The 27,391-nt window shown below is 40.9% G+C and overlaps 1 protein-coding gene across 1 annotated transcript in view; it reads right to left on the reverse strand.

Annotated features, from left to right (window-relative positions):
- The window catches only part of GLOD4 (glyoxalase domain containing 4), a 354,560-nt gene that overhangs the window by 36,181 nt on the left and 290,988 nt on the right, over positions 1–27,391 (reverse strand). Inside the window, exons 7-8 of the mRNA XM_044054305.1 lie at positions 26,914–27,027; positions 24,248–24,334 (exon numbers count right to left, since the gene is read on the reverse strand). Coding sequence (XP_043910240.1) covers positions 24,248–24,334; positions 26,914–27,027 — 201 coding nt within the window. The remainder of the gene's footprint in view (positions 1–24,247; positions 24,335–26,913; positions 27,028–27,391) is intronic.

Genomic DNA, 27,391 nt, shown 5'->3' on the forward strand with positions numbered 1-27,391 from the left:
CAAAATCTTTTCCATTTGTCTGAATAGGTTTTCCTGGTGCTGGGCCTCCTGGCCTCCAGAATGACATCCATAACAGCTTTGGATAGAGGTGTTGGTTAATTGTTTAGGTAATTAGCCATGCAGCCAGGTTTAAAGTCTTGAGCTGGCTGTGTAGAATTTGATTGTCTCTCTGGGTGAGCAGATGAGAAATTTGTGGTAAAATCCATGGTGGGCCGTGGGCCATGTTCTTTAGAATTGGATACCAGTGTTGGTGTGGCCAGTCTGGTGCAATGAGTATCATTTGTGGCCTCTCTAATCTGACTTTCAGCTGCACCTTTGCTGGAAGAGGCAGTGGAGGAAAGGCATACATTGTTAATGTTTTCCAACTGAATGAGAGGGCGTCCACTTTCCAAGCTTGTGGGTGGAATGTCCTTGTACAAAATTTTTTAAGTTGGTAGTTTTGGGGGTTGGCAAACAGATCTATGTCTGGGCATCCCCATTTTTGAGTTATCATTGCAAATACTTGTGGATCCAGTTTCCACTCGTGGGGATCCATGATGTTTCTGCTTAGGTCGTCTGCCAATGTGTTTTTCTTTCCTGGAAGGAATTGTGCTTGTAGTTGAACTTGGTAAGACAGTGCTGTGTTCCACAAGGTCATTGCTTGCCTGCATAGAGGGTAGGAATATGTGCCCCCTTTCTTGTTGATGTACCACATTACTGTGGTATTGTCCGTCTTTATTATTAGTTGTCCTGGGTGTAAGAGGTCCTTGAAAGCTGTTAGGGCATTCTGTACTGCTAGCATTTCCTTTTGATTGATATGCAGATGCCTTTGATCTGTAGTCCATTTGCCTTGAATGCACTGTCCTGCCATGTGTGCTCCCCAGGCATAGTCCGATGCATCTGTTGTCATAGTTTGCCTGGCTGTGGGTAATGTGAAAGGCTGACCCTTGTTGAGGTGACATGCCTGTGCCCACCATAGAAACTCCTGTTGAAGGCAGGGAATGAGTGGTATCATTGTTTCCAAGCTGTGGCTGTGCTGAGTCCATACGCTTTTCAGGTACCATTGTAATTTCCTCATATGCAGTTTTGCAAATGGTATTAGTAGTATGCAAGATGCCATAAATCCCAAGGCCTGCAGAATTTTTCTTGCAGGGAGTTGGGTCTTTGTTGCCATTATTTTGAAGTATTGAGTCAGCTGTTGTTGCTTGTCTGGCGTGAGGTAAGCCATCTGGGCCATTGTATTCAAGCTGGCACCCAGGAATATTATGTTTTGTGAGGACACTAGTTTTGATTTCTTTTCGTTTACTGTGTACCCTAGGCAACTTAGAAGGTGTTTGACAAATGCCAGATGTTTTAAAAGAATGTCCTTGCTTTCTGCTTGAATAAGGCAGTCGTCCAGGTATGGGTATATTTGAATTCCTCTTTGTCTGCAGTATGCAATTACTGGTGCCAGGCATTTTGTGAAGGCCCTGGGCGCAGTAGATACGCCAAAGGGCAGTGCAGAGAATTGATAATGGATTGAACCTGCAATGAAGCGGAGGTATCTTTTGCAATTTTGTCTGATAGGGACATGCAGGTATGCCTCCTTGAGATCCAACGTTACTAGCCAAGCCTTCTTGCCCAGCATGAGAAGAAGCTGCTGTAGTGTTAGCATCTTGAATTTTGGTACTTGCAGATAGGTATTCAGAATTGAAAGATCCAGAATGGGTCTCCATGCTTTGTCCTTTCTGGGGACTAGAAAGAGTCTTGAGTAAAATCCTTGTCCTTGCTCCTGTATAGGCACCTGTTGAATGGCCCTCATATCCATGAGGGCTGTAATTTGTTTTTGTGCCTCTGCCCATTGATTTGGTGGCAGGTTTGACATTCCTTTTATCCTTGGCAAGGTATGAAAGTGGAATCTGTATCCTTGTGAGACAATGTTTAGGACCCACTTGTCTTTTGTGATGATGTGCCAGTTGTCTGCAAAAAGAGATTTGCTTGGTAGTTGGAGGGTTGAGTCATTATGTTTGTCTTCTGCTAGCTTGGGGCCTGTCTTCACCTCCTTTCTGGGTTGTGGCACGCCATTGGCGAGGTTTGTAAGGGCCTTGTGACTGACCTCTGCCCCTTGGGCGTCTGTATTTGCCCCTCTGTGGTCTGTCAGAAGCTGGAAAGGACCAGTTTTTTGTTGGCCAATTTCTGCTGAAACGAGGGGGTTGTACCTGTAAAAAATCCTTGACCGTCTGCATAGACTTTGCCTTATCCTCCATTTTCTTTAAAACCTGTTCTGCTTTGACACCAAATAAGACATCCTGCTGTAAAGGTGCATCCAATAATTTTGCTTTAACATGATCAGGTAGGGTTTTAACCAAGCATGTCTGCTTATGACAGACTCAGTAACAGCTGCTCTACAGGAAGCTTCAATGAATCAAATCCACATTGTAAAGTATGTTTGCCCACCTGTTCAGCTGCATGTAACAGATCCTGCATTTCCTTGAATTCAGCCTGTTCAGAATGTGTGCTCAGTTTTTGTTTTAATTGAGACATTAGGAATTGCTGATATTTCAGCATGTGAAACTGGCAATTTAATGCTCTCATAAGCCAGAGTAGCTGAGGTGTATATCTTCTTTCCCCATCTATCTAGGGCTCTGGAATCCCTTTCAGAGGGTACAGGATTTTTAGCCATAGAAGCTTTAGCCCCTTTGGGACCCTGGTAAATTGTTTCTGGGTCAGCCAGAGGGCTTTTATAAAGGAATTTGTGTGTGTGTCAGGTACTCTGTAGTATCTGTCTGGTTTGGCTGGAGCAGGAGGTAGGGAGTCTGAATTTAGACTAGACTCTAAGTAAACATCATCCACAATATCTAAAACTGGAGGGATAGGAAGTGGTCTCTGCTGGGGTAGTAAAAGAAACTCTCGGAGCCTTTTCTTAGAATCAGAGTAGTCCTGGCCTTCCCAGTGGAAATGTTCCCTCATGGTATGTAAAGTTTCCCCAAAGGAGTAGTCTTCAGGGGGAGATGCTGAGGGAATAGAGTCTTCAGCATCAGAGTCTTCATAAGGGGGAAAACTGTAATCCTGTTCCTCAGAAGAACCTGAGGAAATAGAAACCTGGTCAGAGGAAGCATAATCCTCCTCTTGTCTTGGCCTTTTATCAGGAGGGGGATGGGAACCCCTGATTAGGGTAATCAAATCGTCAGCCATCTTAAGTATCTGTTTCTTAGGCATGGTGCCTTGAACAGGAGACTGATGTACAGTCTTTTTTGGTTTTAATGGAGTCTTTAGCTTAGCATAAGATTTAATGGTGAGTGTAGTCGGTCTGAAGACACCTTCTGAAACCAAAGGCTCCGGTGTCGGAAGGGCCTAATGAAGATGGTTGCGACAGCCTAATACACCGCTTGAAGATCCGAAGCTGTCTGGGGTTCTATTTCCGCAGTCGTCAGGGGCTGCGTAGGCACCTCACTGAAAACCAGAGAACCGGCGACAGGCCTAGCAGAGGCCTTGGAGTCTGGCTTGGTTCTAGGCTGCCTGTCCTTATCCTTGCAATTTTTATGCATGCCGGTCATTGGCTGCTCTGACGGCATGATATAATTAAATTTCCTACCAAAGTAATGTCGTGCGAAGTCAAAACGGCATTTGATAGTTCGTTTATTAAACCTAGCACAAAACTGACAACCTGTGACATCGTGGTCTGGGCCTAGGCAAGGAATACAATAAGAATGGAAGTCCTTATGAGGTATTTGCTTCCCACAAGATATGCAATTGTTAACTTTTTCTGACATCGGACTGAGGCAAGAAAAGGTTCCCCAACGGGGTACTTAGCTTTATTGAAGGCTTCGGACTGAAATTCGATTAGAAAATCTCAAGTGTCGGCCGACCGGCACTTGCGAACTGTTTCTGCTTCGGGCACCGCGCGGCAAGAAAGACTGAAGAAAATGGCGTTGGATGCCTCTTATATACCATTGGCGCACTGACATCAGGGAGGAAGCGACAGCAACCGACGCCGGACCAAGACTTTGGAACTCTGGCCGACTGCGGGACCGCCTGACGGCAGGATAACCCAAGTGTGATGACTGCAGCAGGGTAACACGATGAACATCTTCTTTTATTCATAACAACTCACTGATGGGGCTTTTTTAAGATGATGCATACTAAAAATATGAGATACATTAATATGAAATCAGAAACATGAGCTAGGCTTTGTTAGTCTAATGGAGAGATTGAGAGGTACTTTATTCATTGTTTTCAACAAACTAGAAATATGTTATGTCATGGTAGAATGTTTTAGAGTTATATCATTAGGTAATTTTTTTGTTTCAAAAGTTTTGTCCATAGCTGAAGATTTCATATTGTTATATATAAAGTATATAGTAAGTTCTGTACAGAAATGCAATTTCATTACACTTTTTTTTTCTCTCTTATATAAATGTCTGATTTTAAATGCATATCTATTAATATTAATTGATTGAATAACCCAGTAAAGAGAGTGAGTCTGTTCAAATACTTGCAATTACATAAAGCTCAAATAGTATTTCTACAGGAAACACATTTACTTAATAAAGATGTAAATAAGCTTTTGTTAAAGAATTATTTGGTTTTAGCAGGTTTTGGCATTCGAGCTAAAAGAAGAGGCACCCTCATTTTATGGAGGAAGTTAGTAGTAATGCCTAAAGTAAAAGATACCCATGTTGATAAAAATAGTATGCTAAGCACTGTTATAACTGAGTGGAACAGAAAACCATATACATTGGTGAACTCTTATTGGATTCCAGGGGTTGGAGCTAAAGATGCAAATAAATTATTTTGACACTATAGCCTATTACATGAAAGGTGAAGTCATAATGGCTAGTTATTTTAATTGTATGTTATCAGTCAAACATTCCACTGCAGACAGAAAGCTGAGAATCACATCTTCGTCCAAACATTTAACGGATTTTGTAAATCTAATGAATTTAAAGAATATATATGAGATAAGGAAAACAAACTCGTTTCACTTTACCCTTTAGTCATATAGATATGGAACACAAACAAATACTGATAACTTTTTTGTCTCAAACAATCTGTCACATATCGGAGAAGTTTCAATAGTTTCATGTCCATTGTAGGTTCATAGGTTCATACTAGGCTATCTGCCCTAGGGCATTTATAAGCCTAGCCAGAGTGTGTGTGGCTTCCACCACCCCTTAGGATGACAATACTATACCCATTAGTTTGCTGTGCCTCTGTCCAGCAGTGACACAGAGATGATTCCCGGGGTAAACCTATGATCTCCCATCCACTCGTCAAGATTTCTCTTGAACGGAGTCAGTGAGGGGCTCTGCCTCACATGGACTGGGATTCTGTTCCATAGTGTAGGGAGTCTCTGGGTGATGAATCTGTCCCTCCAGCACATCCTATTTATATCTGTGTTGAGGTTTAAGTCTCTTGCTCTTGTGGCTCTGGTGGATTTGGATTTTTTGAGGTGGAGCATGTCCATTAATTCCGGGTTGGACATGGCCTTGTATGTCAGGCACAGATCACCTCTGAGCAGACGGTATGCGACTGAATAGAGCTGGAGTTTCTTCAGTCGGGCATCGTATGACATATGTTTGAGCCCCTTTATCCTTTTGGTGAGGAACTTTTGGGGTCTTTCCAACTGCTGCAGGTGTCGGGTAAGGTACATTCAATGGGGCGTTGTACTCAGTCATTGGTCTGATAAGTGAAGAGTACAGGGTACAATGACCTCTCCTGATCTGGATGTGAATCCTTCATGATCAGGTGGGCAATGTAGAAGGTCTTCCTAACCACTTTGGCAATGTGAGTGTCAAAAGAGAGGTTACTGTCAACTTGGGTCCCCAGGTCCCTGATAACTTCTTCCGTGTTTAATGGATTACCACCTATGTGGTAATTAGGGGTTACCTTGTTTTTCCCAAAGGGTATGACTATACATTTTTGGCATTTAGCTTAAGGCCATGGCTCTGGCACCAGTTATCCATTTCTATGAGACCTCTCTGGAGGATGTCTGTGTCTGATGGAGTGTCAATTAAGGTGCCCAGTTTGCAGTCATCTGCAAATTTTGTCAGCCACAATCCCCCTATGTTTGCCTGCACTTCAGAAAAATAAATGCCGAACAAGAGGGGGCCCAGGACTGAGCCCTGTGGGAAACCGCTCGTGACCGGCTTAGAGTCTGACATGGCACCAGCAACTCTAACCCTGTGTGTTCTGTCCTTGAGCCAGTTTGCAACCCATCTTGTGACATATGGGTTTACATCTAAGCTGGTGAGCTTTTCTATGATGCCCGAGTGGGGTATTGTGTCGACGCTTTGCTAGGTCAAGGTAGGCTGTGTGAACTGCCTTACCCTCATCAATGGCCTTAGTGACTGTTTCGAAAAAGTCGACCAAGTTCAAGAGGCAGGATCTGCCCTTGACAAAGCCAAATTGGGTAGGATCCAGTGTCTGTAGGTCCCCAATGTCTTTATGAGTTCCATTATGATCCTCTCCATAGCTTTGCAGACAAGGCTCGTCAAGCTTAAGGGGCGGTAATTTCCAGGGTCCGTAGAAGCACCGCCTTTGTGGAGTGGGACCACAGCTGCCGTACGCCATTCTTTGGAGTGATCCTGTAGTAAGGCTAAGATTAAACAGCAGCCTTATGTGTGGGTTTAGTTCCTCATTGAGTTTGTGTAGCACACAACAGAGGACACCGTCCGGTCCCATTGATGCTGTGTTTTTTGCTTTAGAGAGAGCAGCTCTCACCTGGGCATCTGAGATGTTTGGGAGGCTAGACTCTGGTGGGATAGATATTTCTCCTTTTGGCGCGGAGGGAGGGGAGAAATTTGCACTGAACCTGTCTGCCAGTATGTTGGCAATGTCTGTGGGTTCAGTGATTTTTTTATCATTTTGGACTAATTCTGAGCATATCTGGGAGTTTCCACCCAGGTTTCTAACATAGCTAAAGAAGGCCTTATGACTGTCTTTTGTGTCATTAGCGATTTTTCTCTCAAAGTTGGCCTTGGATGATTTTATGAGTGATCATAGTTTTTTGCTAGTATTGATCAGAGATGCCTTCCCTTTTAGGGATTTTGCTCTGTCATGTAGTAGCTTTCTCCTCTTGTTGTAGAGTTTGTTTATGGCTGGGGTCCACCAGACCGGCCTGCCTTTGGTGGAAAGGGTCTTGATTTTATTAGGGATTGCTTGATCCATACATTCCTGGAGGTGCTCGTAGAAGGCATTTGTAAGGGTTTCAGCAGCGTGGGTTGTGGTTTCCACTGGCTCGGGGGCCTTGAAGGATACCACTCCAGTCTTAAGAAGTGTGAAGTTTGCTTTTGAGAAGTTCTTCACTGTGGTCTTTTGCTGGGGGTGGCGGGATGTGGATCTCCAATGAGATTAATTTATGGTCTGATCTCACCAATGAGGGATATACTTCGGTGTGGAGCATTTTGTCCCCATGTTTGTGATGATCAGGTCTAGTATATTTTCTCCTCTTGTGGGGATGGTGACTAGTTGTTCCATAGCATTTGAGTTTATGAACTCCAGGAACCTTTGGGCTAGGGTGTTGGGGCTTGAGTAATGTTCCCAGTCTATGTTTGGGTAGTTGAAGTCACCCAATATGATGGTGTTTGGAGAGACATTCATACTCTCCAGTGTCTTCAGGAAGGCTGTGTGGGTTTCCTGAGTTTGAGAAGGTGGTCTGTAGCATGCTACAAACTGTAGGGCAGTTTTACCTATGGTTAATTGCACCTGGATGGTCTCCGATGCTTTGTGCGTTGCCACTAACCTGGAGGTGTGGGTATCCTTTATGAATATGGATACTTCCCCTCCTTTTGTGGTTCGGTCCGGATTTTGGGGCGGAACGCATGATATGAGGTATAACCTGATAGTGCTCGGGTGCTCTCAGGAGCCTTGAACCAGGTTTCAGTCACAGCACAGACATCGATGTTCTTCATACTGAGGAGGGCTTCGAGGGCGTGCATCTTGAGGTTTAGACTTCTGGCATTGAGCAGTATTACCCTTAGTTTTTCTCCATTTTTGTTTTCTAGGGCGGTAGGTTTATCATTTGAGCCTTGCCTAAAAAGGCACTATGGGGGTGGCAAGAGCCTTTGCCAATATCCGGAAGCCCAGGGGTGACAGGTGCAAGCCGTCCCTTGCGAAGCAGTGTGGCTTGTCAAGCATGTCATCCCAGGCAGACAGACACTGGATCCCCTTAGAATGACACCAGTAATTAAGCCAATTATTAAAGCTGATCATTTTGTCTCTGTATTGTGGCATCATTCTTGGTGAGGGTAGGATACTGCTCAGGGTCAGGGTCATACCGGCCTGGGCTACATAATCTGAGAGCTCCTCTATGTCTCTTTTCATGTAGTCCAGGGAGGTATGTCTCAGGTCTTTCACACCGGCATGGACAATGACTGAGTCATACTTGTACTTGCTGTGGAGTGACCTGAGTGCTTGTGTTATGTGGCGGATTCTAGCGCCTGACAGGCAGCTTACTGTGATCTTTTCCTTGTTCAGTCTGGTGAGTGGGACGTCAGTGTGTCTGACTATGGAGTCACCTATAACACGTGTGTCTGGCATTGTGTTTGGCCTTAAGGGCTGTGACTGTTTAGCACACTGACTTTGAGAACTATGTGTTGCATGTCTTATGTCTTGAGGTGGCAGTTGCTTGGGTGTCTGCTTTGGAGGCCTCTGTAGTTTTGGTAGATTTTTGATCAGTGCCTGCCAGTATGTCTTTGTGTGTTTATGTGTTTGTTTTGCAGTTGTGATAGTTCTATGTGAAACTGGGTTTGTGGTGTGCATGGTTTCCTTCTCCTCCTGTCTGGTCTTGCCAGTCCTGAGTTGAGAGAGCTCAGCCTCCAGTTTGGCTATATAGTTGCATCTCTCACATGTATTTGTGTTTTGTGGGAGGAGTGGGTTGTCTGTGTACATGAGGCAATTGTAACATTGCCTCAAGATGCCCAGATTCACCAGCTGAACAGGAGAGGACGCTAGCAACTGACCCTTCGACATGCTAGAAAAAGTGAAAAAGTTTGCTGTATAAACACTTAACTTATCAGACCATAATGCTATAATCTTTAATCATTATTTAAAAAACTAACAATCTAATACATATCTGGGTTTACCACCATACATTATTTAAAAAAAATGATTCATGGATTGGTATGTTAAAGAGATCAAAAATTTCCTAGAAATAAACATGAATGGTGAAGTAACTGACATTGTCCTGTAGGATTCACTAAAGGCTTACTTAAACGGAAGAGTTACAAGCTGGTATATTAGTAAAACAATATAATGGGGCAAATAACTAAATACACTACAGACCAAAATAGACACACTAAAATTAAATCAAAAACCAAATGACATTATCAGTCAGTCTGAACTTAAGAACTTAAATACAAAATATGTTGAAATTCTAAATCATAAAGTTTCAATAAACCTGGAAAGATTTAAACTTCAAGGCATATTCAGTAAGCTTTAAGTTTGCATAAACTTGCTCTTAGATCAAAGAAAATGAATAAACTAAATCATATCAAAGAAATTATAAAATATAAATTGTAAGAAAGTAGAACAGATATTAAAGCTATGCTTGAGAGCTTTAAAATATTTTATGAAAACAGAAATAATAATACAAATAACTTTATGATACAGTTGAAACTTTTCTAAGGGAAAATGTAAATAATAAATTAACAAGCAAACAAATAATTTAACAGACCACTCACTTTACCAGAAATAAAAAAGTTAAAAAATAATAAGGTGCCAGGCTTGGATGGTCTTATACCAGAACTATATAAAATATCGGATGCAGTTAAAATATTAGATAAGGTGAAGTGCCTCCACCATGGAAATATTCCCCTATATCATCTATTTTAAAACAAAATAAGGATCCGACAAAGTGTTCATCATACAGACCCATTTCACTTTTAAAGGTGGACTATAATATGTTCATGTCCATTTTAGCTAAAATAATTAATCTACGTATACCTAAACTAATTAACATAGATCAAGCTGGGTTTATTTTAAATAGACAGGTACAAGATAATGTAACAAGAATACATACATTACTAGACTATGTAAATAAAAATAAAAAAAAACTTTCTATCGTTAGTCTCAATTTAGATACGGCTTTTGACTAAATTAATTGGTCGTATTTGTTTAAAACACTTAAAGTGTATAATTTCTCACCTGAGATAATTGCATTAATTTCTAAGTTATCTTATGTTAAAGTAGGTTATTTTCTAATTCCTTTAAATTACAAAAAAGTACAAAACAAGGCGGTCTATTATCACCTTTATTTTTTGCATTAGCTACAGAACCCTTTAATAGTATTAGATCCAATAAGAGCATTAATCGCATCAAAATAAAAAAAAAACGAACTAAAGATGCAACTCTTTGCTGATGATTTTTACTAACAATAGGAAATATAGAAAATTCATTAGAACATACAATAGTTCTATGAGTCAGTTTGAAGAAATCTCTACGACAAGTACCTTACTAATTAATAAAAAAAATTCAATCAAAATATTCTAACTTCAATTAGAATAGCAATCAAATGAAATACCTAGTATAACCATTATGTCTAATAGTAAAGAAATGATACAAACTTTCAACAGGCTGTTGATAAAATTTCAAGTTTAGTCACAAATTGGAACAAATTCTTCTTGACCATGGAAGAAAGATTAATGCTCATTAAGATAGTAATTCTCACCAAAATATTCTTTACTACTATCTCCACCAAATAATGATGAAGAAGATAAATAATAAATATTCTGCTTAAAATTTCTGGCATCCTAATAAACCAAGAGAAAAGGTTGGGATAATGGTGGAACAGGATTCCCTGATATTCAATTGTATGCTACTTCAACAACTGTAAAAGTTATAGCATTGTGAATAAATTCATCTTATGATTCAAAATAGAAACAAATACAGGGCAAAATATTATTAGTAAATAATAAATATATCACAATCAGTCATAAACAAATAGTACTCGATAGTTTTATTTGGTTATAAGATTTTTGCACAAATGGTATTACAGCCTCTTGTCAATTTCCCTATTTAAATACCATCATTTCTTCTTTCCAAAAGTTCACATATTCTAACTACTGTATTAAACACTTAATAATTTCTGTGTTTCCAATTGCATATACAAATGATTGCTTAGAAACTCAGAACTTCAACAAAATGCTAGTACTGGAACAACAAAGTAATTTAATTTATTGGTATCAATTCTTAAATGGTACTAATATACACACTGTTAAAAATTTAAAGTCCAAATACAATCAAGATTCTGAGAATTTATTGATTTCACAAATATTTTGATTCTTTGTGAACACAGAGCTTAATTAGATATCTAACCTAAATAAGAAACCATTCCCCAAATTACTGGTATTCATTTTTGTTCTTTCGGCTTTTCCCGGTTGGGGGTTGCCACAGTGGTCTGCTAATAATTTGGCAGTACATTTTTACAGTGCCGAGGTGCCAGCTCGACGCCCAACCTTCAACTAAGGCACACCCTATGCATGTCTTTCGAACGCCACTTGACCGCGGGGAGGACATGCAGACTTCACACAGAAAGAGCTCCAGCCGAGAATCTAACGGGAGAACCTTTTGCTGTGAGGCGACAACATTACCGCTGCACCACCGCGACTATAAATATCAATAAAAATGCAATGAAAAATAAATATTTGTCACAAATTTATAAAATTCTTAAGTTAGATTTCACATATTTACACAATTCATATTAGTACTACTCCTCAAAAATTAATAAAGAAGACTTCTCTGAAAAACACAAGAAACTGATATTAAAATTTACAGACAAAAGTACATCTTCATTCTACTGGAAAATTTTCACTTGAACATTTTTACACAGAGCTTTTGTCATTCCTAACAAAATTAAAATTATGTATGTATCAAACAGAATTAAATGCTGGAGATGTGATTTTGAAATAATAGTTGACTGGACGCATATGTCATATGAATGTGAAGTCATCTTCCCTTTTTGGAAATAAATAAGTAACTTTATTCAAGCTCTATGGTCAGACAGATGTAATATTTCTAAGTCTTTAGTTTTATTTAATGCTTACATTTCTGAAATAATTCCAAAAACACAAGTGCCTCTTCTTTGGTCTACTCTTGCTATAACCAGAAAAGTAATTACTAAAAACTGGAAAAGTAAAGTTACCCCTATAGTGTTGAATTCATTAGTATGGTAAAAATTGTCTGCAGTAGCGAATTGCATACTATAAAGATGAGAACTTTTAATGTTACACATACATATAAATCTTGGTTTAAACAAAGACTTGCTTTAAAAATATTAATTGTTGTTGATGTATAACTTTGATGTATTGATCAGCTGTGGACCTATGTAGATAGTTATAATTTATTTATTGTTTTAAAACCAAAAATAAAAAAATGGAAGCTGAATAAAGAATGTGCCACGATATCAGTTTAATTATAACAGGGATTTATTTTAAAGACACTTTCTTAGTAAAAGACTGTGCAAGCCTCTTCCCATACATGCCAAATCCTGTAACTCAGAACTCCCCTACATGAAAAAGCAACAACAAAAGAGCCTTTATAGGCAGGACATTATTTCAAGCAAATAGAATGGAATTCCCTTTTACAAAATTTAGATCCCAAGCCGCAGCCTTAAATGCATAGTCCATGTGTTGAAGCACAGTAAGACTCTAAAGGTATAGAGGACAGACATGTCTGAAAATCTATTTTAATGGGTCTATTTGACTTCTCTGAGCCCAAATGTACCACACAGCAATCTATCCAAATTATCCCACTACCTAAAACACTGTTAAAGATAACAACTGAAGAGACAGATTCTAAAATATTTTAGCAAGGTGACTGCAGTTCGATTTGGGGGCTCTCCTTCCCCAGAACCACAGATATCTAAACACACTACACTTTCAAGGTTATACTAACTTACGATTTTATTGCAAATATTCCTTATAGACGGTATATCAGCACCCTGGTGATGGTACATTACTTCATGGGATGCATCTCACAGCAAGCTATAGGTTAGTAAACCAAAGGCCCACTTCACAGCTGAAGAAGCCAAATCTATATTAAACAAGTATGGCACAATTACATGTTCTAGAACTCTTTTTAATATATCTGTATTATCTTTACCCTCATTGTGCCCAAGTCTTGACTGACAATGGGAAATAAATATCTCATACACTGCACAATTTGTGGAAAATAAACCCTCTGTTCATTTATAGACATGTTTTGACACTAAAAGGAAGCATCTGAAATCCTCCATGATGTTAGACAAAACACTGAGGTCAGGATGAAGAACATTTTCTTTGTTGGGAAAGAAAATCTGTTGTTATGAGGTAGTGCAAAAGTTCTTTTACTGGAAAAGTCAGTTAACATAGAAAACCATGGTTAACTTGGTCAAAATGGCGCAACAAAATTAGCATCAGATTTTCCTTTAGAAGGACCTTTGTGAAGCTAGAGAAAAACCATACAGACAACAGTGGCTCCAATAAACCTAGAAAGTGTTTATTGTCCTTTCTAAAGGATGAGGAAACCTGGATTAGAAGACTGAATTGATTGTTCATGTATCATGCAAACAGATTAATCTCTAGAAAGTACCACTTCTCTCCTTTGTCTAGGAACACAACTTTAGAGTCAAACACTGCTTACAATTTCTGCACCTTTGTTTGCTCATTTGTAATGCAGACTGCCTTCAGGGCTAAATTGTTCTCAAATACTAACAGCCTACATAACTGTTAACTGCAAGTGCCCCCTTAGTTATGTACTGCTTCACTAGATTTCTTTCTGTTACTTTTACTACAGTCCCTGGTTGAAGCACTTGTTTTGAAAGGTTTCAATATCAGGAGTATAGCTGCGTTTATTTCTCACTCTAGGATAAGAACAAGCCCCCTGCTTTTTGAAAGTGGGCTTACTATACCTAGTCCAAGGTATCTTTACTTAACGCTTGGTTTGGATAATGAAGAAGAAATGGAGGTCTTGTTTTCAAAGATATCTGCTAGACTCACCAGAGTAGCTCCTTTACTCAAGGGTACAGAGTACTAATCAAGTAGACCCTTCTGAATCCACAAGTTCTGCACATCACACTAGAATTTTTCCCATGTGGAGTCTTAACCAAGGAACCATCAAAGTGCAACTTGCGGATGTTGGAGAACAAACTTGGGTAATGAAGCAAAGCATAGTTTTATGTAGAGCAGAATTCAAGACACTGACAGACTGCTTGAACTAAGCAGTCACTGAATGCTGTTTAACCTCGAGTGAACAAATGCTGAAGTCGGGTGTTTAGTACACATCCTAGGCGAAGCAGAAAGGCAAAAACAAAAAGACCCAGCAACAAACTGAAAATGGCAGATGCCCACATCAAACCTCAAGAAATTTATTGTGAAGCTTATTTTGGGATATGACTTCTTGTATGCCCCAGATCGGAAAAAAGTCATCTGGTTACAGGAGTGGCAAGACACTTTACAGACTTAACATCTTGAACTTCTCTGTTTTCATAAATTTGTTTAGATGCGACAACTCAATAATGGGTCTCTGTCTTTCTCTGACCAGGAAAAATCTCAAACATGTTTCTCTTTTCTGCTTCTGTAACTGGATCATGGATGTTCAGAAAGTTCTGAAGAACTGGTGTAGTCAAAGGAATTTGTCATTCTGGCCCAAAAGGGATGGGACACAGTATCAATTCTCTAAAATTCTATGGCTTACCACTCTTTGCTCTGGCTGTATGACCTACTGGTTTGGTACCCAATGCCTCTGAGCTTCATAAAGAAAAAAGTCTCTCTTTGTATTCATGGAAAATGGTAACAGACAAGTGATGATACACTTATTTTTCTTAAAGGAGTATGAAGATCTATCCGGTTGTGAAGAAGCATTGGGCTTCTGCTCCATTTTCTTTGAAACTAGTTCCTAATCTTAGTCTGCTAATGTCTGGTCTGCCTTATAAAAAATGCCAATTTTTAGGGACATTTCCAATGTACTTTGGAAAAGGAGCATGTCTGTGTTTTTCGTAGCAGTGTACAATTCAATAACAGCTACAGTGGATACCAAGACAGCCACCTAATGCTAAGCACTGATAGCTGTTTACCTATGGGCCGTGTCGCTAGCTATATAGCCCCCAGGCAGGACACAAATATAAGCTGCATATCTTCCGCAGTCAATATACACCCAAACTGCAAGGTAAGCCACAAATCACACAGCTGTGTGTGTATATATGCTCACAGACATGGCAGAAACAGACACCAAGTTGATTAGAAGGCCTTGTCATAGCAAACTGTTACTGCAGCACAGTTGCCCACAGTAACTAAATGATGAAATGTGGGCTGAATTTTCTCCAGGAAAGCCAAGTAGGACTTTGAAACACAGCATTACAGAACAACAAGCATTGCAAGGCTCAAGTTGAGTCTAGAAGATAATTTGCATCTTGCTAATGCCCTTCCTGTTCTTGTACCCCACCATGTCTAGAAGGGCAAAGCAGGTCAGTGAATTTACTGGTGCCCATCCAATCATCAAGGTTTGATTTGAAGGATGCAGGGGTGTCACTTTGCTAAACAAATGGGTAGTTTGTTACAGAGATGAGGCAGAAGTTGGGCAATAAATTTATCTTCCATCATGTTTTATTAATATGTCAATGGACATTTAAGTCCTTAGTTTTGGTATTTGTAGAGCTGCTGGGTCTTGCTGAAATGTGAGAAATCAAGTAAGGTTGAATCCCTAATGGCATGGAATACAACACAGATCTCCACATAAGAGCCTGAGAACAGGATAGGGCTTCATGTCTTTCCTCATCGTGCGAGACCTTTAGGCCAATAATCTTTCTGATTAGGATCCTCTGGGGTCTTTCTGATTGCTTCATATGTCTGGATATATACATGCCAAAGGGGGCATTGTACTCTGTGACTGATCTAATTAGGGCTGTGTAAAGGGGGATGATGCCTTCTAACCTTGCCTCAAGATTAAAATCATCAACTGTGTTGGGTAGAAGGATTTCTAACTGTTTCTAGATGATGGTTGAAGGAGAGTCAGAACTATAATTTGGTTAGCAACCGAGATCACCCACAGACCACATTCTTCTGCCCGAGTTCTTTAAATGATTCTAATTACTTAAGTCCCCTTTTGCATATATTCTGTTTGCCTTAGACAGGCTTGCTGCTCTGTAATACATCAGGTCTGGCCCAGGAATGCAGGACCTTCTTCTTAATCACATGTTTTTTTTCTGTTAGTTTCCAAATATATTTACTCTAAGTACTGTATGCCATATCTGCAAATCCCTCGTTCTCTTTTTATCTTTTTTTTCTGCTTCACTTATACCAGCCGCCTAAGCAACAAAGTATAAGGCAGCCAAGCTGGATTGGCATTTCCCAGCCTAACAAATACCACACTTCACTCGCACATTTGATTTGCCTTCCCCTCCATCCCCCCTAAACACTGATAGCATTTTCACAATCCTCTTACTACATTTTAGTGAGATATGAGCAGGATTACGTTTTCTTCTCAACAAGTTCATAATGCTTTGGCTATTCATGGTGGTAGTTTCCATTTGCTTTTGTGGCTCTACACAACAAGGTCCACTGTTTTTTGTTTTCAAGCAGACTTGTAAGCAACTTAAAAAACAAAGCAGAACTAGGAGAGTGTATGGATTGTTGTTCTCTGGGCAATTTAATACTAGTCATGCACACATGACTTGCTACTGAAAAAAGTCAAAGAATGACAAGTAGATGCAAATATCTTTTGACAATCAATTTTCTGCACCTCTGAGCTGTCTTTATTGGTTGTATAGTATTGTTACATAACACAGGCCATTTAAAACACTGACAAAATGAGTTTAGGGGGGTTCTCCTTATTTGGTGTGAAAAGCACAACTGGACTTGCTATCACCATGCCAAGTACACTATCAAAGAACACTGCTTTGGCTTACAAATTCACAGAACTAAAACTGCCAGCATCTTTAACAGCAGCCTGTACCACATGCCAGTAAGCACAGTAATTAGCCTTTGCATGAGAGACATAACTTTTTTTCAATATACAATTTTTTTAACTGGGCGGAGTTCATTTGCTCTTTTCTGAGGTGACCTAGAAACAGTCTCCTTGTTAAACAAGGTCAGTTGACAGTCTCAAATATGGCTACAAAAATAAACCATTAGCTGTTTTCAAACTTTAATTGTCTGCACTACACTGTCAGACTGTGCTCAACTAACACATGGAACTCAGCACTCTCAAACGTGCTCTTCGTAGCTCTCAACAAAACCTACTGCAAGTTTATATGCCCAACAAAAATGTTGGGAAAAGTACAGTTTTGTACCTACCATAAATGTAGATGTTCGAAGACCCACATTGCTGCAGTCCTTACACTTGGGTAGTCCGCTGTCCTCGGTCGGCCCGAATATCAAAGTATAAGGCTGATGTCGGCCAAGGCGCATTTGACTGACATCAGGACGTCAGGGTACAAATGCGCATGACCGACGTCATATCCTCAGTCTTTTCTTGCCCCAGATGTCAGAAGACCCTAAAAATAAAGGTCAAAACCAAAAGACAGCAAACAAACAACCAACCACCCTTGCACTAATTATATGTACAATATATACAATATACACAATATTTACAACCCAACCCACACAACCACCTCTAACTACAGAGGAGAAGGAGGGAGGGTAAATTGGACTGCAGCAATGTGGATCTTGAACATCTACATTTATGGTAGGTACAAAACTGTACTATGTTCTTCATCTCACATTGCTGCAGTCCTTACACTTGGGTAGAATCCCAAAGCAGAGGTAAGGGAGGATGGCCAAACTACAAGGAAGCAGGAGCTGCCAAAATGCCCTGCAAAACAGCAGTGGCAAAACCAGCCCTGGATTTAGAGTAAAGTGGTAGGTGATAATGCCTAGAGAAAGTATGCACTGAACTCCAAGTAGCTGCTTCCAAAATATCCTTGGTTGCCACTCCCTCAAAAGGCTATCAGTGGCAGTAGCCCTAGTGGAATGAGGCCTAATCCCAGCTGGAATCTCCTTGCCATGATGGGAATAACAGAAAGCAATGCAAAACCCAATCCACTTAGAAATAGTTTGTTTTGACACAGGCTTGCCCTGAGAACTCAAAGCAAAAGAAACAAACAACTGCTGAGACTGCCTGAACCCTTTAGTTCTGTCCAAATAATATCGCAACTGCCTGTGTACATCTAAAGTGTGCAAAATCTTTTCCCCTTTATTTTGGGGATTTGCATAAAAAGTAGGCAAATGAATAGTTTGGTTTAAAGCCACACTAGAAACCACCTTAGGCATAAAGGAAGGATTAGTACGTAAAGATACCCTATCCTTATGGAAAATCAAGAAAGGCTCAACCACCATAAGGGCCTGCAATTCAGAAACCCTTCTTGCAGAGGTAATGGCCAACAAAAAGGCAGTCTTCCATGATAAATATTTCAACTCAGAAGTAGCTGCAGGCTCAAAAGGTTGTAGAGTGAGTTTCTCCAACACAAAATTGAGATCCCAAGCAGGAGTAGGAGCTCTACATGGGGGACTTATATTCTTTGCCCCTCTAAGAAATTGCTTGAACAAAGGATGAGAAAACAATGGAGGGTCACATTCATAGTGAGCTGAAATTGCTGCAGCATGAACCTTAATAGAAGAGAAGGACAAACCTTTGTCCAGTAACTCAGTAAGATATTGAAGAGCCACACTTAAATTAGGCTCAGAAACATCAAAATCCTTTGCTGCACTCCAAAATAAAAATCTCTTCCATTTATCTGCATACACTTTCCTTGTACTAGGCCTTCTAGCTTCCAAAATCACATTCAAAACTTGTTGTGGAAGTTGAGACCCTCTATGGTTCAAAACAGAATATGCCAGGCTGTTAGGTGAAGAGAGTGAAGTTTGACATTGAGCAAATGGCTGTCCTCCTGTGACAACAGGTGTGGAATCAAGGCAAAGGCCATGGAGGCTTCCGTACCAGACTTCTCAGTAATGGGTACCAGTGCTGTCGAGGCCAATCTGGAGCTATTAAAATCATCCTTGGCTTGTCCTGTCTGACCTTTAGAAGTACCTTTGGGAGGAGAGGCAGAGGTGGAAAGGCATACACATGAAGATTGCTCCAATTGAAAGAAAGAGCATCCACTTTCCAAGCTGTGGGATGAAACCTTTTGTGCAAAACTTTGGCAGCTGATGGTTTAGTGGAGAAGCGAACAGATCTATGTCTGGAGTTCCCCATGACACTGTCAATTTCTGAAATACATGAGGATCCAATTTCCACTCGTGGGGATCCATAATTGCCTGCTCAACACATCTGCTAAGGAGTTCTGTGCTCCTGGCAGAAACCTTGCCTGAAGATTGAGCTGTAAACTGAGAGCAGTCTCCCACAAAATCATTGCTTGCCTGCATAGAGGATAAGAATGTGTTCCCCTTGCTTGTTGATGTACCACATGACAGTTGTGTTGTCTGTTAGAATCAACACCTGCCCTGGAAGAAGTAAATCCTTGAAAGCTATTAATGCAAACTGGACTGCTAACATCTCCTTCAGGTTGATATGTAGATGTTGTAGTCTGGCAGGCCACTTGTCTTGTATCCACTTTCCATTTAGATGAGCTCCCCAAGCTTTGTCTGAGGCATCCGTCGTTAAAATCTGACTCGCCTCTGGCCGGGTCACAGAGAGTCCCTTGTTTAGGTGACATTCCTGAGCCCACCACAAAAATTCCATTTGAATGCAAGGTATTATTTGAATGACAGTGTCCAGATCCTGGCAGTGCTGTGTCCATACATTTTTGAGATACCATTGCAGCTTCCTCATATGCAGTTTGGCATTGGGAAGCACCAGAATACAAGATGCCATGAACCCTAAGGCTTGAAGGACTGTCCTTGCAGTCAGCCCGGACTGATGAGATAGTTGATGGAAGTAAAGGGAAAGATTCTTTTGTTTGTCCGGGGTTAAAAGGCCATCTGGGATGCTGTATTCAGTCTTACACCCAGAAAGCACATGTCCTGAGAGGGTACTAGACTGGACTTTATTTCGCTCACAGAATACCCCAGGCATCTTAGCACTGCTATCACATATTCCAAATGAAGAAGCTCTTCCTTCCTTGAGCCAGAATCAGGCAGTCGTCCAAATAAGGATAGATCTGTATTCCTTTTAGCCTGAAGAAAGCTATCACTGGAGCCAGAACTTTCGTGAACACTCTGGGCGCAGTAGATAAGCTTCAAAGGGCAATGCAGAGAACTGATAGTGAGAAGTCCCAGCTCGAAACGCAGATACTTCCTGCAACTTAGTCTGATAGGAACATGAAGGTAAGCCTCCTTGAGATCCAAAGTTACCATCCAATGATCTTTGCCCAGCAGAGGTAAAAGCTGTTGTAACGCCAACATTTTGAACTTGCGAATGTCCAGATAAGTGTTGAGGATAGATAAATCCAAAATTGGTCTCCACGTGTTCCCCTTCTTTGGTACTAGGAACAGGCGAGAATAAAATCCTAGGCCCACTTCTGGCATAGGGACCGGCTGTATGGCCCCTAGTTGAAGTAACAGAGAAATTTGCTTGTGAGCCTCTATTCTTTGTTGAGGAGGAACGTCTGGCATGCCTCTGAAAGGAGGCAAGGTATGGAAATAAAACCTGTAACCTTGGTGTATGATATCCAATACCCATCTGTCTTGGGTAATTAAACTCCAATTTTCTTTGAAAAGTGCCAACCTTCCTCCCAAAGGTGCTGCCAGACGAGAAGGCTCTGGCAGCGAAAAGGTAGGTCATTGGGTCTGTTTACGAAAGGACTGACCCCTGCCCTCACCAGAAGACTGTGCAGGAGAACTCCCTGTTCTAGGCCTGAAAGAGCCCTGAGCTCTGCCCCTACCACGCCTAGATCTACCCCTAGACTGGGAATCATAAGAAGGATACGTCCACCCTTTAGCAGGCCAATTTCTACTAAACTTTGGAGGCTGAACCTGCAAAAAATCTTTAACAGTCTGCATAGACTTAGCCTTGTCTTCCATTTTCTTTAAAACTGCCTCAACAGGAGAACCAAACAACACATCAGATTGTAAAGGAGCATCTAAAATCCTTGTTTTAACATGGTCAGATAAATTTTGATCCCTCAGCCAGGCGTGCCTGCGAAGAACTGACCCAGTGGCAGCCACCCTAGATGAGGCCTGTACAGCATCAAAACCACATTGCAAAGAATGCTTACCCACCTGTTCAGAAACATGTACTAAATCTTGTAACTCTTTACAATCAATACCTTCCGCCAGAGCATCAACCTTAGACTTCAACTGTGAAAGGAGATAGTTCTGGTATTTTAACATGTGAAACTGGCAATTCAAAGCCCTCATAGCCAGAGTGGAAGAAGTATAAACTTTCTTTCCCCATCTATCCAAGGCCCTGGCTTCTTTATCTGCAGGAACCGGATTCTTGACAACAGAAGCCTTAACACCTTTAGGCCCCTGGCTAACAATTTCTGGGTCTGCCCTAGGACTCTTAAAAAGATACTTATGAACTTCAGGCACCCTGTAATACCTATCCGGTTTAACAGGAGCAGGAGGCAAAGAAGCAGGATTAAGAGAAGCCTCTGTAAAAACATCTTCCACTACATCCAAAACAGGAGGTATAGCCAAAGGCCTATGCAGGGTAAAACAAAAATTCCCTAAGCCATTTCCTGGAATCAGAGAAGTCCTGACCTTCGCACTATAAATGCTCCCTCATGGAATGAAGAGTTTCTGAAAAAGAAAAATCCTCCGGAGGAGAAGCAGAAGGAGTAGAATCATCCACATCAGAATCAGAATAAGGAGAGTACTCCTGCAAGTCTTCAGCCGAAGACTCTGAAACATCAGAAGCCTGCTCAAAACTCCCTAGCTCAGGCTCCACCCTAGGTCTCTTATCAGGAGGGGGCAAAGAACCCCTAATCAAAGAAATCAAATCTTCTGCCATTTTAAGCATATGCTTCTTGGGCACAGTTCCAGAAGAACTAGGGGTGACACCAGCTGAAGCTAAACCTGGCCTGCCTCTAGGAGAAGCCTTGGAAACAGAAGGAGAGGGCCTAGCCACCCTAGGCAGGGAGGGGAGTATAGTAACCTGAGAAGCCCCATCACCCTGACCTGCCTCCTGAGAGGCCACATCCTGCAATAACAAGGTCTCTCCCTGGGATCCCAAAGAAACCTCCGTGGAACCACCGGCTCCACCGACACCTCTAAAGAACCGGCGTCCGGTACGGACGGTTCTTCTAGCCTAGGCTTAACTGCTTTGACCTTGCGCTTCTTCGAAGAAGCGGGCGTCGGAGCATCCGACGGCATTTTATAATTGCACCGCTTCCCGAAGACTAACCTGGCACAATCTAATCTCCTCTTTATAGTGCGCTTATTGAATCTAGCACAAGAGCGACACCCAACAACGCCGTGCTCAGGCCCTAAACAAGGAATACACAAAGTATGATAATCTCTATGCGGTATCTGTTTCCCACAAGAAATGCAGTTATTCACTTTTTCTGACATCCGTTAAACCACTGAGGCAAGAAAAAAACAAAATATTCCCCAACGGGGTACTTAGCCAACTTTGACTCGGTCTGAAACTCCGGAATCGATAAATTTCAGAACGCCAACCGGCACTTGCAATACTGCTTCTGCATCGGACCATGCGGCAAAAAAGACTGAGGATATGATGTCGGTCATGCGCATTTGTACCCTGACGTCCTGATGTCAGTCAAATGCGCCTTGGCCGACGTCAGCCTTATACTTTGATATTCGGGCCGACCGAGGACAGCGGACTACCCAAGTGTAAGGACTGCAGCAATGTGAGATGAAGAACATCTACCCTATAGCTACTCCACTGCAAAAGCCTGGAACAAACTTCCCACTTCACATCAGCTCTACCACTAACTCCAACTCCTTCAAAACTGCACTAAAAGCTACCTACCAGAAGGAATGGCCATGCCTTTGCAATAACCCAACATAATCATATATTTCTATCTTCCAATAATACCTTATATTTCTCTTCCTACCCATTATTACCTCTGTCAATCTTCCTCTCTACAGTCACTCACTCAATTCCTATTTACTACAGTCTTTCATTTAAATCCTACCTATTATGAATGTGTATACTTCTAACTTAGACTATTTCTCTGCCTATCCCCTACACTTCAGTCTTTCTCTTTAACTATACTCTTATCTCATACTGTTGGCATTCTGTCTCTTTTCTGACTCATGTTCATTCATACTACTCCTTTCTAACAAACAAAAATGTATGTATAAAATTGTACAGTTTTTAGATTCATGCTTAAGAATTTTCTTCTTTGTATACTTTGCTACTGTTATAATTTTGTTTTACTGTACCCATTTGAATTTTATGTAACTGTTTTGTGGAGCTTTTCTCCTCGGATCTCCACTGAAAAGGAGTCTCAATCCAGTTGGACTAACCCGGTTTTACAAATGTCAAATAAAATAAAATAAAAATAAAGAGCTGTGGCACAGCAGGACATGAAGTGGGTTGGGGAACAAAAATGTGTTACAGAAAAGCTAGTTCTGTGATGTAGAGGGAAAGAAAACCCCCTAACTACACTACAGTTGACAAGTTTGATTAGCAGCTTGGGTATATGCAGAACCTGGCCAGGGAAGATGGGAGTAAGCAGCCACTGCCAGTTTACTCATCTCGGAGATAGGGAGGCAGCTTTGACACCACATGGATGACACCTGCTGGGATCACTGGGTATTTACCTCATTTAGATCTAAGCTGACAGAGCCTGAGCTGGCATGTGGAGATAGTTCCCCTCAGGAGGCAGGGAGTACAGGCTTGAAGGAGCTGCTTGATGGCACTCCCAAGGACAGAGGGTAGCCCATCCTCCAACATCAGTAAGCTGGCCTGGTCATAATTACCAGATTCTTGCCAGAGAATGGAGGGTTAATAGGGATTACCAGACAGGAGCAAATGGACTGTAGGGCTCTTGCCTACCATAGGAATGCCTGGTTCCATCTCTTCCAGAACAAATGGACCAACTGGGTGATGTGCCATTATCACGGTCAGGGGAAATTAGAACAAGGAGAATGCAACATCCCGAGTTATCTCAGGGCGTAACTCCCTTTTAACAGTGCTGGGTGGGGAGAAGCAATGTTATCCACATCCTCCAAGGAAAGCCAGTCTATCATAATTCCCTGCTGGTTATTACAACAAACAGACAATGTCAGAAAAGTAAAGCTCTGTACACCCAGGAAAGGGATCTGCACAAAGGTCCCACTACCTAGCACCTGTATGGCATAAGGTACCATGTAAAGAAATGTAAATTAGCATGCAATACTGTTAATAAAGTAATTAGCAGTGAACTTCATCCTAACTAAACCAGTGTACTGTACTAAATACTCACATCATCCAAGAGTTTATTTCCTAAAGGATCCACTTTGGAAAGCTCCCGAAATGCTTCATCTCCTACAAAACAAATCTCATGGCCATCCTAAAAGAAATAAGACAAAATATGGTAGGATGAAACAGTGAACAATGGAATAAAGCATGCATTTTTTCCCTTGTGCAGTTGCTTTGGTACAAGTTTATGCAACTAACATGATTCTTCCAGATCACTGTTTAGACTCTCCTTAAATATTAGATTAATATGTCAGGACCCCAAATCAGTAATGCTTTGCAAATAGTAAAAGAAACAGCACTAGAAACAGCTCATAGATAACAAATAAAGGAAAACATTAATAGAAGAGAACAGGCTCAAAAGTGCCCGCATCACAAATTAGTACAAATGTGCCAGTAACACACTATCGTCAGTAAAGGACTACTGGGAATAATGCAATAAAAGTCTTTTTTCTTTTACTTTTTAAAATGACCTAGTCAGCACATTTAAAATGGAATTCAGAACTGATACATCACTGCTATTTACTGCAAGCTGGTTTACATGTACCCTGAAGCCAGCCCATATAGTATCTAAACTGTACAGATTTGCAGTTGAGAAAAAGTGTGTGCTAAACATGTTCTTATCTATGGTAATGTGATGCTGCACTCATGGGAGTACAATACTGAAGTTCTCTCTTGCAATTTACATTTCTTAAGAGGTTTACTATTTTAGTGCAGCTGTACATATTTTTGATGAACAGCTTACAGGCCTGAAAGCTCATTGTTTACTTTTCATTGTCAAATGTTCTCACGTTAGTCCATTAAAAGTACTGAACAAGTATCATAAAAATATACATACACAAATAAACAAACAAAAAAATCATCTTAAGTCCCTGCCACAATTCTCTGCACAAAGTAGTACTGAAAGTAGTACAATGCTATTTACAACTGATATTAGCATAAAGGATTTGATCCAATTCTGACTATAAAACAAGAGCCTATTAGAAAGCAAATTAATACGGGAGCCCTGCTTTACAGTTTGAGTTGTTCTGTAGCAATGGGGTGGCCATAGTAGTACAGTGGCTTCTGTCCACAACCTTAAAATATTTACTGGTGCAGTGGTGGTGGATTGAAGGAGGCTGCTAAATCTATGGGAAACTCTTCTGTGTTGGACTCCACTGCTTGCTGCAGGATATGAAGGCATGCATGTTTCCAGGGTACACCTGGTGTATGTCACCACAGCAATCTAGAATCATACACTGCACATGCTAATAACCTGGCTGTACAGCATATTAATCAACTGCTCCACACTTCATATGCCTGTAATGTAACTGACACAGAGGTTATCAGTCTCCCTGGACAACATATTGGTGACTGCATAGGAGATAGGAGGGGGTTCCCTAGGACAACCAACAATCCAGTTAACAAGAGGGGAGTCTCCTGCCTAATGAGCAGTAACAGCAGTATACATTACACAGCTGGACAACAAACATTACTTTTAAACATTGGGGAAGGTGGAAAAGGACATGCGCCTGGATAACTGGGATATAAAATCACTGACCCAGGATATGAGCATTCCTGAATCACAAACAATGACAGCTTTGCTAGATCATCTGATCGGGAGATACTGCTCCGAATGCATACCACAGGACCACCACTATGCCACCAATGAAATTCTAACTTAATCATTACATGCAAGCAGCATGATTCAATTATGTCCATATCATGTCAACATCCCATACAGTCGCACAAGCTTTAAGGCCTCTACATCTGATATAATATTATAGTTTCCCCATGTTGAAGAGACTCCATCTTTTCTGTGTCCTGGTCACTAGCTACATACACACTGCCTACCTCCTCGTTCTCTTCTCCATGCACTGATTTGGGAATTTTAACATGGCAGGCAATTGAAATGTAAGCTGAAGGCTGTAGCTGGAAGAAGACTGAAAAAAATATCAGAATTTATGAGAGAAGTTCTCTTATTAAGCAGACTTAATCAGCCACAAAATTTGGCATATGTCGCTCTTACTTTTTTCCTGGAATGTTCTGACTCTTCTACCTGTAGATGGTCTAGGAAGTCTTAGTTGATGAATCAGAATTAATGTCATCTGAGCACAATGACTGGGGTGGCAAGCCATGTTATGTATGCCTTACTTCTTTCCATTATGGTGACTTGTGTCTGCAGTGCACAAACTCTACTGTGGAGGGTCCACTAGAAAATGAAGGAGCAGTTACCGTGCAAAACCTGGACTTTTCTTTTTTTTGGGGGGGGGGGGTAGGATAAACATTAATGCAAGGCATAGTAGAAACTGAAACAAAGCACAAGGAATAGAAATAGGATGGACAACCACCTGAGAGGCATAACTGCACAGCCCTTCTTATATGAACATGAGAACAGCAGTGATGAATGGATGCCTTATAAACAATGAATGGTTCCCATCAACCATCCATACAGGCCACATATGATACTGCACATGTCAAAGCTCAAATGATTTCTTATACTAAACCCACCAAAGAAAAGTTAAACAGAGCTAAAAAAAAATCTGAAAACACTGCAGATGACAGTTAGCTGTTTTAGCAAATATAAAACATTTCAACAAGCTGGCAAGAACAGAGAGACAAAATAATGGTATATACTGTCTAATCTAATACTTAGAGCAGCCTTACACAAATTCATACAGCATTTATACTCACAGGGTCTGCCAATATGACAACTTCCACAGTTGCTTTTCCTGGAGTGTCCAAGCTAACTAGTGGGGTTAAGATCTTCTGTTTTTCCTTTTTCATCAGTGATTCAATAGCTGGTAGCTGAAAATTAAAACAAAGAAATAAACTAAGTCACTACAGTGGCCCTACATCATCCGACAAGTTAGATGTTTCTGAAATCCTAATGTTTAATATGTCATTATTAAAGGTAAGTAATGTAATACCTGGGATCTGTCTCTCTCATTGCAAACAATACCAGCCTCTATGGAAGTTGGGGGGGGGGGGGGACTTGAGAAAAACAGTTGCAGATGGAACAAAGTTAAACAAACTGTTCCCATGGCACATGGATCAAACACCAGTACCCAGAAATGATTTCTCCAAAGTCATCCCAACACTGTATGGCATCAGTGGTCAAAGTGAACTAGGTAACATCAGCCATGCTGTTTTTCTTTTTTAAGCTCACCCC

The sequence above is a fragment of the Protopterus annectens genome, chromosome 13.part0 (assembly GCF_019279795.1).
Source record: "Protopterus annectens isolate FY-2018-M chromosome 13.part0, PAN1.0, whole genome shotgun sequence".
NCBI classification, from domain to species: domain Eukaryota; kingdom Metazoa; phylum Chordata; order Ceratodontiformes; family Protopteridae; genus Protopterus; species Protopterus annectens.